Source organism: Trachemys scripta, chromosome 3, assembly GCF_013100865.1.
Source record: "Trachemys scripta elegans isolate TJP31775 chromosome 3, CAS_Tse_1.0, whole genome shotgun sequence".
NCBI classification, from domain to species: domain Eukaryota; kingdom Metazoa; phylum Chordata; order Testudines; family Emydidae; genus Trachemys; species Trachemys scripta.
In genome coordinates this window covers 66,403,701-66,420,000 of record NC_048300.1, presented here as the reverse complement: position 1 = coordinate 66,420,000, position 16,300 = coordinate 66,403,701, and the positions used below count along the sequence as shown (strand labels likewise).

Sequence of the window (16,300 nt, the reverse complement as noted above, 5' to 3'; positions counted from 1 at the left end):
AATTTATTATGAAACAAAAGGCAAAAAACTATTATGTACATAGTTTAGTCCTATTCAGTGTCTACTTAGCGCTTCTTGGCTTGTCTCTTGTATTCATTAAATGGAGCATCTCGTCACTGTCCAGCAATAGTCTGCAAGCATTGATGGGCTCCATTTGCCCTGATAGCGTTTCTCCATTGTTGCAATGTCCTGGTGAAATCGCTCGCCATGCTCGTCGCTCACTGCTCCGCAGTTCGGTGGAAAAAAATCTGGAGGAGAGTACAAAAAATGTATCTTTAGTGACATGTTGCAACCAAGGCTTTTGTATGCCTTGAGGAGGTTTTCCACCAACAACCTGTAGTTGTCTGCCTTGTTGTTTCCGAGAAAATTTATTGCCACTAACTGGAAGGCTTTCCATGCCGTCTTTTCCTTGCCACGCAGTGCATGGTCAAATGCATCATCTCAAAGTTCATGAATGTGAGGACCAACAAAGATACCTTCCTTTATCTTAGCTTCACTTAACCTTGGAAATTTTCCACGGAGGTACTTGAAAGCTGCTTGTGTTTTGTCAATGGCCTTGACAAAGTTCTTCATCAGACCCAGCTTGATGTGTAAGGGTGGTAACAAAATCTTCCTTGATTCAACAAGTGGTGGATGCTGAACACTTTTCCTCCCAGGCTCCAATGACTGTCGGAGTGGCCAATCTTTCTTGATGCAGAGGGAATCTCTTGCACGACTATCCCATTCGCAGATTATGCAGTACAACAGCTTTAAGACTCGTCTTCGATGAATCAATGAACAGTCTCCACTCATCTGGATCGTGAACGATGTTGAGGGCTGCCATCACACCATCGATCTTGTTGCAGGCTACAAGATCACCTTCCATGAAGAAGAATGGGACAAGATCCTTTTGACTGTCACAGAACATGGAAACCCTAACATCACCTGCCAGGAGATTCCACTGCTGTAGTCTGGAGCCCAACAGCTCTGCCTTACTCTTGGGTAGTTCCAAATCCCTGACAAGGTCATTCAGTTCACCTTGTGTTATGAGGTGTGGTTCAGAGGAGGAGGATGGGAGAAAATGTGGGTCCTGTGACATTGATGGTTCAGGACCAGAGGTTTCATCCTCTTCCTCTTCCTTGTCTGACTCAAGTGAGAATGATTCTGGTGCATCAGGAACCGGCAGTCCTTCTCCGTGGGGTACTGGGCATATAGCTGATGGAATGTTTGGATAATGCACAGTCCACTTTTTCTTCTTTGACACACCTTTCCCAACTGGAGGCACCATGCAGAAGTAACAATTGCTGGTATGATCTATTGGCTCTCTCCAAATCATTGGCACTGCAAAAGGCATAGATTTCCTTTTCCTGTTCAACCACTGGCGAAGATTTGTTGCACAAGTGTTGCAGCATATGTGTGGGGCCCACCTCTTGTCCTGATCACCTTTATTTTGGCTGCAAAATTGGAGATAGGCTTTCTTAACCATAGTGGTTATACTGCGCTTTTGTGATGCAAAAGTCACTTCACCACAAACATAGCAGAAGTTATCTGCACTGTTCACACAAGTAGGAGGCATCTCTGCTCACTTCGGCTAAACAGAAATGTGTCCCTTTGCAAAATCAAACACTGACAAATAAGACAGCACGACACTGTATGATTTCTAGAGCTGATGTAGGGCAATTTGTTCAGCAGAGTGATGTAAGCTTTGTTATGATTGCAAGATCCATGACTACTAGGAATAACATGATGCAATTCATATCATGTATGACGCAATACCAAGCTTCAGATTGCATCATTCATTGTTTTGCCTAAAAAGCCAGTATTGTCCAAACCCAGTCATAGATTTATTCATAGATCCAGTCAAAGATGTATTTTAGTCATATCTGGTTTAAATTGAGATCCCTTCCCTTTATAACTCACGTATCCTCCGCCATTCCCGAGTCAAGGGTCGTATATACTGACCCAATAGCATATCTTGAAAACTAGAGCCAATCAACAATTTTTAAGCATCATTTTCATTCTCAGTGACCCAGAATTAGTAAAGTTTGACTACATTTATTTCAGAAGCATTTTGGCTGTAGAGCAGTGTAATATTTAGTCCTGCCTTGGGTCAGGAGATTGGATTAGAAGACCTCTCAAGGCCCCTTCCAGTCCTATGATTCTATAATTCAAAAGTATAGAATGTTCTGTTGGTTAGTGATATTAGTTCTTGATGGCTCATAATTTTCTGTAGGGTATTGGTGTAAAGGAAAAAGAGGGAAGCATAATTATGCAGAATTAATCACTGGCTTTATAGGGTGGCCAGAATGTAACACTGTATCTTCCACAGGAAAGAGAACAAAGATAACTTTCACTGAAACACCGGATTTAAAATATTTCAAATGTTTGTGTGAGTGGCTTTTCAGTTGAGCTATTCGTTTTCAATGTCTAAGATACATATCTTGACTGTCTTACACTTTACACAAAGATACTGTGAATATGTTATGACTAAAGAACATTGAATACTGTAAATAGATACATTTGTGGTCTACTGCTATACTGTTACCACCCAATAAGACTTGTGTTATAGACAATATGTGTATGATGTGGAGTTTTATGAATAAATAGTTTTTTATTTTATTTAGAATATAAACTGTACTTGAAGTGATGGTCTCTATATGTATTCCAAATGTGGATGCACATGTGTGCTATGTGCCGGAAGTTTTTCAGCAGCAGTGTCTGCACATGGTGACGTAAGGCTCCTTTCTAAATGAACCTGAAAAGGAGGAGGTTCCCTCTGTGTTATGGTTAAAGTTAGAATTAGTTAATTTAGCATGTTTCCTTGATATTCAGATTAAACCACAGTTCAGGATTATTCATTTTAAAATTTTTGTATTTCATATTTTTCAGTTTCTGGAAGGAATGTATCTGAAATATAATGATAAAGCTGCAGAAAAGGGGGTATATGTCGTTGGAAGCAGTGGCTTTGACTCTATTCCAGCAGATATGGGAGTGTTATACACCAGAGACAATTTGAAAGGTGATTTATCTAAGTGTGGGGCTGAGATTCACAATCCTTGATCCTGGTTTGTTTGTAGTGTGCTTATTGCTAAGGCTCAGATTTTGTCACGGATATTTTTAGTAAAAATCATGGGCAATAAACAAAAATTCACGGAAGCCTCTGACCTGTCTGTGATTTTTTTTTTTTTTTTTTTACTAAAAATACCCCTGACAAAATGGGGAGGGAGACGGGGTCCATAACCCACAGTGGCTGGGAGCTCTGGTGTCCCCTTGCGCCCCCCTCGCAGCATCTGGGCAGCTGCGAGGGGGTGTCCCCCCGCCGCTTACTGGGGCTGGGAACTCCGGGGTCCCCTTGTTGCCTGGCCATTAGGAGCTGCTGGGGGCCCGCCAGCAGCAGCTGAGAGCTGTGGGGTTGCCTGCTGACAGTTCCAGCCCCAGGGCAGAAAATGTCATGGAGGTCTCTGGAAGTCATGGATTCCGTGATCTCTGTGAAATAATCATAGCCTTATTTATTGCTTATCAGAGAGACAGTAGTAGATGTTGGAGCCATAATATACTCTGTCTTTCTGTCAGTGTCCTATTGTCACTATTTTGTCTTTAAGAAGGACAGATGTGTAGAAGCTAGACTGAAATGATTAAACTCATTTCAGCTGTAACTTGACCCCACTCTCAGTTATGGATTCTGTGTCCAGTAGAATTGCATTTAGTATACTGAATACCTTTCATTGTGACCTTCCTTTAAAGTGTCAACACAATTACTCACATGAGTGATCCCACACTAATTATCTTTTTATAAATTTTTAAAAGGTGGTATCTTGGCTTTAAGATATAGCAGACAGTAAACTAAGATTTGGGAGAGAGAATTTGTTTTGCTGTTCATTACCTAGCAAAATGTAAAATATATACAATAAGTTAAATGCAGTGGAACAAGTTGATTTATTGTATGGCACTCAAAAGGGCTACCAAATTTTGTGACTTCATCTCTAAATTTCAATAGCCTACATAATGCTTAATGTCAAAGCAAAGGCGAAAAATGCTTTGGGCCCTGATGTTATCTTTTCCCTTTTTTCTTTAATCACTGAGCTGTCCTTTCTTTATATAAAACAAGGATGGCAGCTAGTAAGTGAGGATACCACCATATACTTTGATAAAAGCACTTTGCCTATGGTACTCAATGTGAGTAAAATAGCCTTGGCTTACAATCTTCGTTTATTTTCCTTGGAGATAAAGTACTTCAATACTGGAGTTTTACTTTACTCTTCCTCCTCTGCTAGTGATGTCAGTCCTCTGACAGTCTGTCGGGATGTGTCCCTCAGTGGGTGAACTACTGTCTAGTTCACTGCTGTATGACTGCATATGTTATGAACTACTTTTTAACAGTTTTTTCCCCCATTAAAGGTACCTTAACTGCAGTTGAAAGTTTCCTGACAGTGAAATCTGGACCTGAGGTTAGTTTGTTTATATTGTCTTCTAAAATTGCATGCTTATTAGCCACAAGCATACATAATATGAACATTACAAAGCTTGTGAGACAGCAGCTAACCAAATACATATTTTTTACCCATAATCAAAATATCATATCCTTTGTAGCAGCTTTGCAAAACTGCCAGGAAGCTATATCGGACCAAGGAACAAGCTAGATGCCAGCCCTTTGTGGTGGTGATGAAAAATAATTTTATTTGTCTTGATGTAACTGATAACTAGTCTTTTGATTAAAAACATTTATCATAGCAAGGCTCATTTGTAAAGAGTTGGCGGGGAAAACGTGCAAAATACATTAAAACATAACAACCTGAGCTGCTGTCAGTAGGCCAGTGCCAGTATATTTTTTTAATGCAGCTGGTCGTGCATGTAGACATAGTATGAGAAATGTTAAAAGTCGTAATAAGGAAAGAGTTTCCCCAGGCTGGATTAAACATTAGGTCAGGATTTTAGATACTGGAGTAGTTACAGTTTCATGGTATTTCACTAGGGTTACAGTATCCATGATGGAACCTGGAAGTCAGCTATTCATGGCCTTGCAGATCAAGGCAATTTGAGGACGCTTCGAAAGCAGATAGGACACAAACCTCTCCCAATCATTGGTGCAAAACTAAAAAGAAGGTAAGAGAAACTTTTAAAACCAGAATTTTGTTTTGTTTTTTAATCTTTCCCCTACAGCTTTATATAATTATATTTTAATATACATTTCTAAAAGAAGGAATGTTTCCTGTCTGGTATAATTGGACGAATAACTTGTTTAAATAAAGGCTTAATGTATCTGATATTTCAAGATAAGGTACAGTGAGGGGAAAAATGCATCAAAACTGATTGGCTTTTTGTAACATCACCTGTACTGAAAGCTTTATTAGAGAAACTGTTAGGAGCACTCTTTGATCCTAGATTTACTGACTTAAACAATTACATTTAAAAAGCTCTTACTGTTATGGAAGGACAAAATGTTGTACAGGCAGTAAGTCAAATTCATCCCTCGGTAATACAAATGACTTTGGTTTGTGGTAGGGATAAATTTGGCTCAGGTTTCTGGATTATTTATTAAATCCAAAGGAAAGAGAGAGTATGGGGTAAAAATGCTTACAAAAAAAGCTCTATTTTTGTCCAAGTTGTAAAACTGACTTATAATTGTAACAACTTGCTAAGTTTTGAAAAGAATAGCTATACAGGTGACATTACTGTAAGTGAAGGAAAATATTAATGAATGTTTCTTTTGCTTTCAGAGGACTAGTGTTTTACAGTCAGGAATTCAAAGAGTACTCCATTCCATTCATGGGATCAGACGTCTCTGTTGTAAAACGAACTCAACGGTACTTGCACACAGATTTGAAAGAAACACCTGTAAGTTTGCTTTTATGTTTATAAAATCAGTCTTCTGTTGTTCTTTGTAGCACTTTCAGTGGCATCTCTTCCTTTTTTCTTCAAATCAACTATCTTCAGACTAGACTGGCTACAGATTTAGAGTTGCTAGAGAAGGGACAAACACATTGTCTTTTCCATTACTGAGCGTCAGTCAAAGACCTTAATAGTTGGGGGTTCTTGTGGGAGACTCACTTGCTCCTAGAATCTCAGCTGGCAGTGGTGTCCTAGTTTGGTGTTTTTTTTTTTTTTTTTTTAACCCCTCCCTACCCTGTGCTTTGCTAGCAGGGTACTATCTTTCAGGTGTGGATCTAATACCTTTGCTTCATGAATCTTGTCAACTCTAGGCTAAACTACTTAACACACTCGATGCAGCTTGTCATCTTAGTCTTGTGAGCCATGTTGTACAGTACATAAAATGGCCTCCTCTTTGCTTTTGAGCGCAGTTTAACATCCAGTTAATCTATAAATCCCTATAGGGTCTGCACCATGGCTATCTAAGAATGCTTCTCTTTATATACCTTCCATACAGATGAGAGAGAGAGAGAGATGAACAAGTTCTTAGACTCAAACTTTGTGGGAAGAGTTTTCTCATTAGAAGTTCTTGACCCTGGAACTTGCCTCTCTTGTCAGTTCATCAGAGTAGGTGTTTGCTCACTTTGGAAAGTAGGGTAATGTTCATCATCTACTTCAGGTTTTTGCTGGAGGAAGGCTGAGGAGTGTTTCATTTATAAGACTGGGTGAAGCAGTTGAGTTAGAATATTGTTTATGCTCTTTAGAGAAGTATTGGGGCAATTTTATGTTTATTTCTGTTGTTTTTTTGGACACAGTCAAGTGTTGGAAGTATATATAGTTAATAATTTTCATTCTAATTATGATGTAATTTATACCCAGAGGTTTAGGCGGTTGGCCCATTATTACAAACATAAAATATAACAAATTTTGACTCTAGCTCATTCCATGTGATTCTGCACCATTTTAAACATATGTTATGATAAGATACTGATCCATATTATGCATTGGCCTTCATTATTTCAACCTTACTTACAGCATCAAACACTTAAAAATAGCCTTTTCTAGTTTAACATCTTCTAATGGTTTCCTGTGTGCATTAAGGAATACTATTATTTCATTCCCCACTCCCCAGCCCCCAAACTGTCAGGTCTGTGTAGGGCATAGCAAGTAGATTGTGATCAAGGGGTAATGCCACCCTCGATCTGCACCTGATATTTTTATTGATGTCTGTGGGATTTGGGTGTGCAGATTGAGGGCAGCATCAAGGTGAGAAATGCTCTATGTTCACAATGTGCGGGTGCTGAGCTTTTACACATTTTCCCAGCAGGAGATGAGTACCAGCAGTCTCTTGAATCATTTAAAACAAAGTTAGTTTTGTTTGTGTTGAGGCAAAATAAAAATGGGAAATGTAGTTTTAAAGGAGGAAGAAAAGTAATGTGTCTGGCTTACGATCTGTTTTGCACTGTTCTCTTGTTTACCATATCCCCTCTCTACAGCTTTCACCACAAAATTATATTCTCCCCTTATTTTTTCTACTCACTGTGAATACTGAAAATGCAGCATTAGTCAAAGATGGTTGGAATTGAGTGTATGTGTATATCGGACACTGAACTGCAGCATTTCCAGTGTAGATACTTTATACAGCGATAGAATGGGGTCTTCTGTTGCTGTACTAAATCCACATCTCCGAGAAGCAGTAGTTAGGTCAGTGGAAACATTTTTCTATTGACCTAGCAGTGTCTTAAGGAAGCTTCATTATGTTGCATAACGGGTGAAATTTTTCACAGCCTTGGTTGATGTGCAGTACTTAAGTGACCTAACTTTGTAGTGTAGACCAGTCCTAAAAGTTGTTTAAAGGTTCTTCAGAATCTTTCTGCTGTGGAATATCTTTTGACATCAGCACAGTGGAATAGTTTTTTCCTCTTTTACTGAAAACTTATCTTTTTGTGTTCCTGTACTAGGTGCAGTACGCAGCTTATGCAACGGTGGGTGGTATTGCATCTGTTATTAAGCTGATGTTTGCTGGCCTTCTATTTTTTCTTCTTGTGAAGTTTAGCTTTGGAAGAAATCTCCTGACAAAAGTAAGTATTGTTTTTCATTTTTTAACATTTCAGACATGCTGGCCTGTTGCTTCTTCTAATTTAGTTTTGGGTTTTCTTTTGCAGTACCCAGAACTTTTCTCTGGTGGACATTTTACAAAGAAAGGACCAACACAAAAGCAGGTAATTTAATTCTTTCATCCACAATTATACAGCATTTTAGTGTTTGCTTTTATTATGCAAATTACAGTGCAAAAGTCTAGAGTCTGCCACTTAAGGGTGTGTCTACACTGCAATAAAAAACCCATGGTAGAAACTCAGTGCCTGAGTTAACTGACTTGAGCTCTTGGGGCTAAAAATTGCAGTGTAGACATTCGGGCTGGAGCCTAGGCTCTTAAATCCTGAAAGGAGGGTTTTAGAGCCCAAATATCTACACTGCTATTTTTAACCCTGCAGCCCAAGTCAGTTAATCTGGGCTGAGAGACTAGAAAAGTTCTTGGTGCAATATATAGTGTTATGCAAAGGTATAAAAAGTGAAGTACACTTGCTAGATACAAATTGTTGTATTACACAAAGAAATGGATACTCTGTAAATGAATGTACTTCTTGTCTTCTGCATTACAGATAGATGGATCATCCTTTACAATGACATTTTTTGGTGAGGGATACTGCGAGGGCCAAGATCCACAACAGGGCAAACCAAATGTAAAAATCTGCACCCAAGTGAAAGGACCAGGTAAGGAAGCCAGAATGTTTTATTATGGTCATCTTAAAAATTCAAGGTCAGCTGTTTGTCATGTACCCCTCTTCTACTGACCATTATTTTTAGCATTGTAAAGAGTATTTGAATATAGCTGGAAGCCATTGTGTAGTTGCCAGCTATTATAAAGAAGCAGTGATGTTGGAAGGAAATCTGCTTGTGGGTGTTACATAAGCAAGAAATTAAACCAATAGATGTAAATAACACTACTACAATTAAAAAAAAATTAGCTTACTGCCTTAACTTATGGAGGACTTCCATTTCATGTAGCAACCTGGAATTTCAACATTAAGTGCATTTCACTCTGCTGTTATTCCAAGGCTAAACACAGCCATTGCTACTACCAAACTACTTTTGCATGATTTTTGGGAAGAGTGCCAGAGTGCTTGTGTAGCATTATTAATTTTGATGGAATATAATGGGCACAAAGGTGTTATATGACCCTGTCAATGTCTAATGTTAAACAAGGTTGAGGGTTTGGTATAGAGAGACCTTAACCTGCTTAGCATCATGGCAAACACATCATTAATAAAGGATTTAAAAATATTTCTAAAGTATAGGAAAGAAAGAAAAAAAGAGTTAACACTTTTATTTTAGCAACATGCCTTGCTTCCTTTCCCTCTAGCTGAATTTTTTTTTTTAAAAAGGACTCCCACATCTACGGTTGACAGTGTTTAAGTAGTAATAACTGTCTTGGGGAGTTAATTGGGCTGGACCTGTTGCTGTCCTTAAATCCAATCCCATTTCCTAAAAAAAAAAAAAACACACACACAAAAGGGGAAACAAAATATGCAGCTTCTCTGGTGTTGACTCACTTCCATCCTCACTATTGGAAAAACACTATTGCACATAGTTTTATCAGCCACTCGGAGACCTGGCAAACTTGTACAGGTTTTAACTGCCTCTTGGTTACAATCTTACAGCAGTGCTGCAAAATATGGTCTATACCAGATTCAGGATAGACAAGAAGGGAAAGTTTTTGTAAAAGTCTTTTATCCCAGGTGGTGGATGGATTGAGGAAGCAGGTGGAGGTGGTGTTATCTGGCTCCCTCTCTGGAGCAGGAAGATGAAGGCCTAGTGGTGTTACTTATGAGACAGTGGGGGTGGAAGCCATGATGGTAAGTCTCTCTGCAGCTGTTGTTGCCAGACAGCTGCTTCTTGATTTCCCCTTCGCCTCCAAAAAAGGAGTGATGGGTGGAATAACCCATCCCCTCATATTGTCCACTAGTTAGGCCTACTTCCCATACAATAAATGTTGATTTTCAGTCCCACCCTTCTGATGTTCACCCCGCATGATATTAACACCATCCTTGAGTTAGATCAGTAGGCCTTTTTGTTTGTATTAATTCAGTCTGTTGCCTTTTTGCATCTTTTCCCATCAATATATGTTGTTTATAGCTTAGTGACATTTTATGAACTTTTACTCATATGTCACAGTTGAGCTCACCATTAAGTAGTACTATTGTAGTAATTAGGCCTACAAATATACCTTATGTAAATTTATTCAGTTTCTGATATTAGTCTCACTTCCTAGATGGAATAAGCTAGAAGTGATGTGAAGAGAGTACTTTCATGATACTTTTGTGATTGTTACAAAGTGGCCTCATGCCTTACTGTATAGTCACCAGTCTGTTGTAATTGGACCCAAGTGCTGGGGCCCATGTGCTTCTAAGTTGACAGTAAGGGAGTGTAGGGCTCATTCCTAGGTACAGACATCTTGGCTGATGCCCTTAATTGGGATGTGGACACCAGGGCCCAGCTGTCCTAGACTATGAAACCAGTGCCTCAGAATGCCCAGCTGGCCTATGGTCACTCTGGGCTTCTAGTTTAACTTCTTTGGGGACAACCTGGGAGGAAAGCAAGGAACACAGGTTTAGTCAAGCAATTTCTTTGCAGCCAAGAGTTACAGATCTTTGTAAAGAACTGAGATGTACTTTCCCTGAGTCACATCTCACCTTTTCTCTGTGTGTGTGTTGTCATCTCTTTCCTGCAAGTCCTTATTGCGCACGGTGGTGGTGGTGAAGCCCTTCCTCTTAAATATGTGCCATGTGCTCATCCTGGGAAGCTCCAGATCTACCAGTCATGCTTATTCTCTATGTGGGGCCTGCAAGAAGGAGACTATTGGTCCATAGTCAAGACAGTCAAAATCAGCGGCCTAGATTTCAGTCTTAGTGATAGGGTAAAATTGTAGGCCCAATTATTACAAAAATAATTGGAAGCTCAGCTGTAAAATGTATGTGAAAGCCCATAAGTGTCAAAATAATTTACAGTAATAAATGTTGATAGGAAAAGTTGCAAAAGGGAGACAGATGGAATTAGTACAAACAAAAGGATCTACTGCTATAATGCAAGGACTGTGTTAAGATCAGGCCATTCCCTTTGTGAGTCTTTAAAGAAAGACAGATTGGCTAAGAGCAAACCTCACCACATGGCTGCCACCTCTCACAGTGTTCTGGGACTTCAGGGACATCCACCCCCTCTACAGCTCCAGCTAAATCCCAAACACTGATGAAATAGGACTTGACTTCAACAGCAGCAGCATAAGTCTCTAAACTAACTTTTTCTCCCCCTAAACATCAGTTATTACTATCTGTCTGCCAAACAAGGATTTTTCTTTTAAAGATTCTCGCCAACTAAAGGGAAAAGGAACTTTGTTAAAATGAAAGCCTTACTTACAGCATTTGAATTGTAAAGTATTAACTGTTTCCTTCATCTTAAACCTTTTGTTAAATGATGTTTCCCCCATGGTACTAAACCCCGATCCATGTTTAACACAGTTTAATGTTGAAGAGTGACTGGGTTATGTTAACACCTCTGGCTCTATATTCCATCTAATTATATACACCAATCCTCAGCAAGCTGTCACACACCTTATTGGTGGCTCAACAGATAGCTATCTACTCCATTATCACATTTTTTGCAGATGCTGGCTATGTTGCTACAGCAGTAGCAATGGTTCAGGCAGGTGTAGCGCTGCTAAAGGATGCAAGTTCTCTTCCTAAACAGTGAGTCTTTATTTTCCTATGTACTGTATGTGTGGCCTCAGACAGGGGCTTTTTTTAACCCCCTGGTCCTCGGTGCATTTAAAATGGAGCTGGAAAACGAACATCCAGGAAACATACAGCATGCTCCTTATGTATCAAGTTAGCCAATTTTTTCAATAGAGATTGATGTGAGCTGTGTCTTTACAAAAATCAACCACCTTATTAAGTTCTGGAAAAACCCCAAGCCAAGCTAAGCTTTCTATAACTCAGTGCATAATTATTTGTAATAACCGATTCTCACATTAATTTAAAATTATTTTTTAAATACTCAATCACTTTAATTCTGATAATATATATATTTATGCAGTTATCTAATTACAGAAGACAAGACTTAGCTAAATTATTTATGTGGACAATTAGCTTTTTAGTTTTCCCCCTACTGCCCTGGGGCTGCTTCTCCAGCTGGCACAAAGGAAGTGTACAGTGGAGTCGCATCATAGGTGCTTTTAACTATACACGCTTGGCAAAACAAACAAACAAAAAAAATAATTTAAATACAGTACCTGTAGTGCGGGCGATTCTGCCTGCCATTCCACTTAATGAGCGTTTGACTATATGCGATTTTCCCCTTAAACGCTGACTTCAGCACCTAACCCCCACATAAGATGCGACTCCCCTATAGTTGAAGAAAAGTCACTGCTGCACCCAGGGCAGAAGAGAAGCATAATTAAAATTAACTTTGTTATTTGGGCCATTAAGATTTTAAATATAGTAATTACTGATTTATGTAGCTATCAAACAATCATTTTTTGTATAAAAGTTACTTTTGAAATGCTTCAGGGCTGGTCATGCTGGTAGAGCTGTGTGAGAGAGAACTGGTCAGTGATCCCTGCCTTCATGGAGGGATTAGCATCATCACAGAGAGAGGGTCCTGGGGCAGTAAGAAGCAGAAGAGCTGGGTCTAGGACCCCTGATGCAGCAGCATTTTCCTGCTGCTTTAAGACACCTCTCTGCTGTAGAGACAGTCCATCCATGAAGGCAGGGGGTAAGGGCAGGTTTGGGTCCTTAGACTGTAAAATCCACAAAATGAGCTTGTATCAACTCCTGTTGCAGGCACCAAAAATCCAGTCTCAATTAATTCATAAGCATTGGCAATACTGTAGTTAGGACAAATGGTTGTATCTTCGGTAGTTGGGATAATTCAGTCCTCAAATTAGATGCATTTTACCTATTTTAAATGTCACAATGATCAACTACTGGTACATCTTTTAATGGTTTTATAATTCATTTAACAGAGGTGGCGTATATACTCCAGGAGCTGCTTTCTCTAAAACAAAACTGATTGATCGGCTGAACAAACATGGCATTGAGTTCTCTGTTATTAGCAAGTCAGAAGCCTGAAGTTTCAAAATAATTCCAAGAAAAACTACAATTGCATGAACTAATGTACCAAGAGCGTATTCAGATGTAAAACCTAATAACATTTACAAATCAGTTGTATTGTTGCTAACAATGGTATTAAAAGGATTATAGCATTTTGTGTAGTCATTAGTGAACCAGCTGATGCACAGAGATTAACACCACCTCATGCTTTAGGAGTATTAGAGGAAATTACTGCTTCATCTATTTAGATGCCAAAAATTATAATCTTGTATAAATATGTGCTGAAAGAGGTTAATGGGATGCATGTGTGTGTGTGTTACAGGTATTAGAACTCCAGAATGGTAGATTGGGGGCAGTAGTTGGAGAGCTTTTCAGCTAGCATAACAGGTTCTAAACATCAATTTGTCAGTCAATAACTCCATTTACCACTGAAGGGCCTGGATAACAAGTGCCTTAGTTAATCAAGCTATTACTTATGACTATTTAGGGGAAGGGACCACTTATTTGTACTGTGGTCATTTTGTATGATTTGGTACTCATAAAAACAAGACACTTAAATTTCTTGTAATTCTCAGTAATGGGCTTTATGGTAGGAAAATCCAACTCCTTATTTCTAAGAGTTACACTGAAAAACAAGAACATAAAGAGTAGATGGAGCAATTAAGATAAAGACAGTTAATACAGGTCAAACAAGGCTAACAAATTAACTTACATGTTATGTAAGTGCAGAAGCTATCAAGATAGGTGCTTCATGGTATAAATCTTATTCATGTGATTCTAGAGATGTGGAGGGAAATACTTTTGTAAGTTGAGTTTCAGATTTAGTATGACAAGCAAGCAGCTTTGGTCTGTCTTTGTGTATGGTACAGCATATGACCTACAGCACTTAAAATTACCACATATTCTAAAATTGAAGTCTCTACAAGTTATCTGGGTAATTAACAAGAAAGCTGAGCTGCTTGGTCTTCCACTAAGTACCAATTAAAGCATAAATAGTTAAGCTTAGCTTAAGGTTGTGGTTTGGCTCTCCACCTATAATTAATTGTTGCAGTGTGCCAATGATTAAGTAACTAAGTCACTGTTGCTCAAGAATTACTTAAGCCATGCTTTCTCTCTTCTTTTTAACTATAAGAGCAACATCATTTTTCAATCTGCATATGCTAGATTCAAGCTGCTCCCCAAAATCCTTTAACATATGTGACTGTCTCTCTGTAAAAAGATGTAGCATTTGTAGGTTATCTTCTTCCTGCAAAAGACCAATAAAATTGAGTATATATTGGACATAGTGTGCATGCTATTTTATACATCTTTTCCTTATGGATGTCTTAGAGTGGCAAGGTGGCGATTAAAGCAGGAACTAAAAAATAGAAGGTAATAGTTGAAGTTGAAAGAACAATAAATTCTCTCTAAAGCAGAAAGGACGGGACAAATCACAGTTAAATTGAAAACTAGATGTGGATTCATAGTAGCAGTGGTGGTGCCTGTTGAACAAAAATAGCACAGATCAGGTAGCTGAGTTGGGAAAGGGAAGGAGGAGAGCAGAACAGGTCCTCAAGCTAGAATCAGCAGCAGTGAGTCATGTGGGGAAGATATGCAATGCTTTTCACCTCTCTAGATATCTCCAAATTGCACTACTTTCACACCTCCTCCCCCAAATAAGGATCAGTTTACACACACAAATTGATAGCAGTGATGTAGAGCAAGTGCATTTCTACTACTTCTTTATGGCCAAAATAGGCTCCTAACAAATACATTTAATATCCATAATCTACCAACTTGTTTCTACAAGAAATAGAAAAAAAAAATCCCACTCATTTGGTGAAAATAGGTACAGACTGGTGTGTATATTTTCCTTGGGTACTAACGACCCAACAACTTCTGTGCACTGGGTTTTGAAAACAGCCTGTACTACAGACCATTTCAGTTTTGCTTACCTTTTGCAAGGATCTTGTGACTGTTTACCCCTAATAAATTTTTATTCTACAAGCAGAAAAGGTAAAATGACTCCTTTTTACAATGTCTGTTCCTACAGAACGAAGTTTAAAATGGAGAAGTGATAACAATTTGCTTTATTATAGTGCAAGTACATGGATATAAGAAGAATAGTTTTCCATATAGCAATACACATTTAATTCCTATTATACAAAATGCCTACTTCTTCTGAACTCTCTGTATCCTAGTCTGTATGGGGCCTCAGCATTTCAGCAACTAATTTAAAAAACAAAATGAAATTGCAGCTCCTTCTGCAGGTACAGCACTGAGGATTAGGATCAAATGTAAGAGAAATTACTGACAGTGATTTGCAAGGAGTTGAACTTGTAATAGGCTGGTAGTTGCTACCTGTGTTTTGTCCTTAGAGTCTAGTGTTCTTGCTTCATAACATATAACAAAGGTCTAAAAGATTTCTTACATTAGAAATTCAGATCTTGTCTACCCCGTAAGACACTATGGGTGATGGAAGTTACAACATTCAATACAAAAAAAGGAAATTTTTCTTTCAATAGTTTAATTTTTTTTCTTAATGACTATTTAATGCTAAAGACCTACAACCAGAGGAAGACAAAGATTTTTCCTCAGTTCAGATTTGAAAAAAATTAATCTGATGCACCTTTCCATCCTCAACAACTAAAGTCCTTAACAGTCTATTTTTTAATGTAAAAATGTGCAAAAAAGGCCCCAACCCCCTCTTACCTATTTCAGGTCATCCCTGTTTTATTCCTAATGTTGTGCTGAAGTACAGTACATGTAAAATGAATAATTACTGAGTCACAACAAAGTTAAATGGGTTTCCTTACTCACACCTAGAGTAGCCCTGAATCTTGATTAAGCTGCTGTAAGGTATGCAGTGTAGACAGAGGCCAGAGCAAGTAGCGATCTACCTATCTCTGTCTTCAACCTTGTGATAACACAGAAATCATATTCCCCTCCCCCATTTACCTACAGAGAACCCTATAGTTGCTATTGAAGTTGTGGGCAAGATGTGATGTACACAACTAGTTATGAAGGACTGAGAAGGAGCAACCAAACAAGGTTAACTGAGCAGATTGGTAGCAGCCTGAGGGAATGCACACTGCATTACTGTAGGCAAAGACAGACAGCTACAAACCTGTGGTTGTCAAGGAGCTGGGGGTTGTGGGCCCTTGAGTGGAGCTTGGGCGAGTGAGCAGTAACAGCAGTTGTGGCCTTGAGGGATAGGAGGAGCAGGTCAGGGAAGCCTAGAAGCACCAGGCAATCACTGTTGGTAGCAGCTGCCATTTACAGAAACAGCATAAAAGACAAGATGCAAA

The 16,300-nt window shown here is 38.8% G+C and overlaps 1 protein-coding gene across 1 annotated transcript in view; it reads left to right on the top strand.

The window, feature by feature from the left end:
- The window catches only part of SCCPDH (saccharopine dehydrogenase (putative)), a gene marked incomplete in the record, with an annotated part of 25,387 nt that extends 10,388 nt beyond the window's left edge, over positions 1-14,999 (top strand). The window contains 9 exon segments of the mRNA XM_034764980.1: positions 2,869-2,998; positions 4,378-4,427; positions 4,952-5,082; positions 5,697-5,814; positions 7,809-7,928; positions 8,013-8,069; positions 8,511-8,622; positions 11,570-11,651; positions 12,926-14,999. Of these exon segments, the coding sequence (XP_034620871.1) occupies positions 2,869-2,998; positions 4,378-4,427; positions 4,952-5,082; positions 5,697-5,814; positions 7,809-7,928; positions 8,013-8,069; positions 8,511-8,622; positions 11,570-11,651; positions 12,926-13,031 (906 nt within the window).
- Between the last annotated feature and the right edge of the window lie 1,301 nt (positions 15,000-16,300).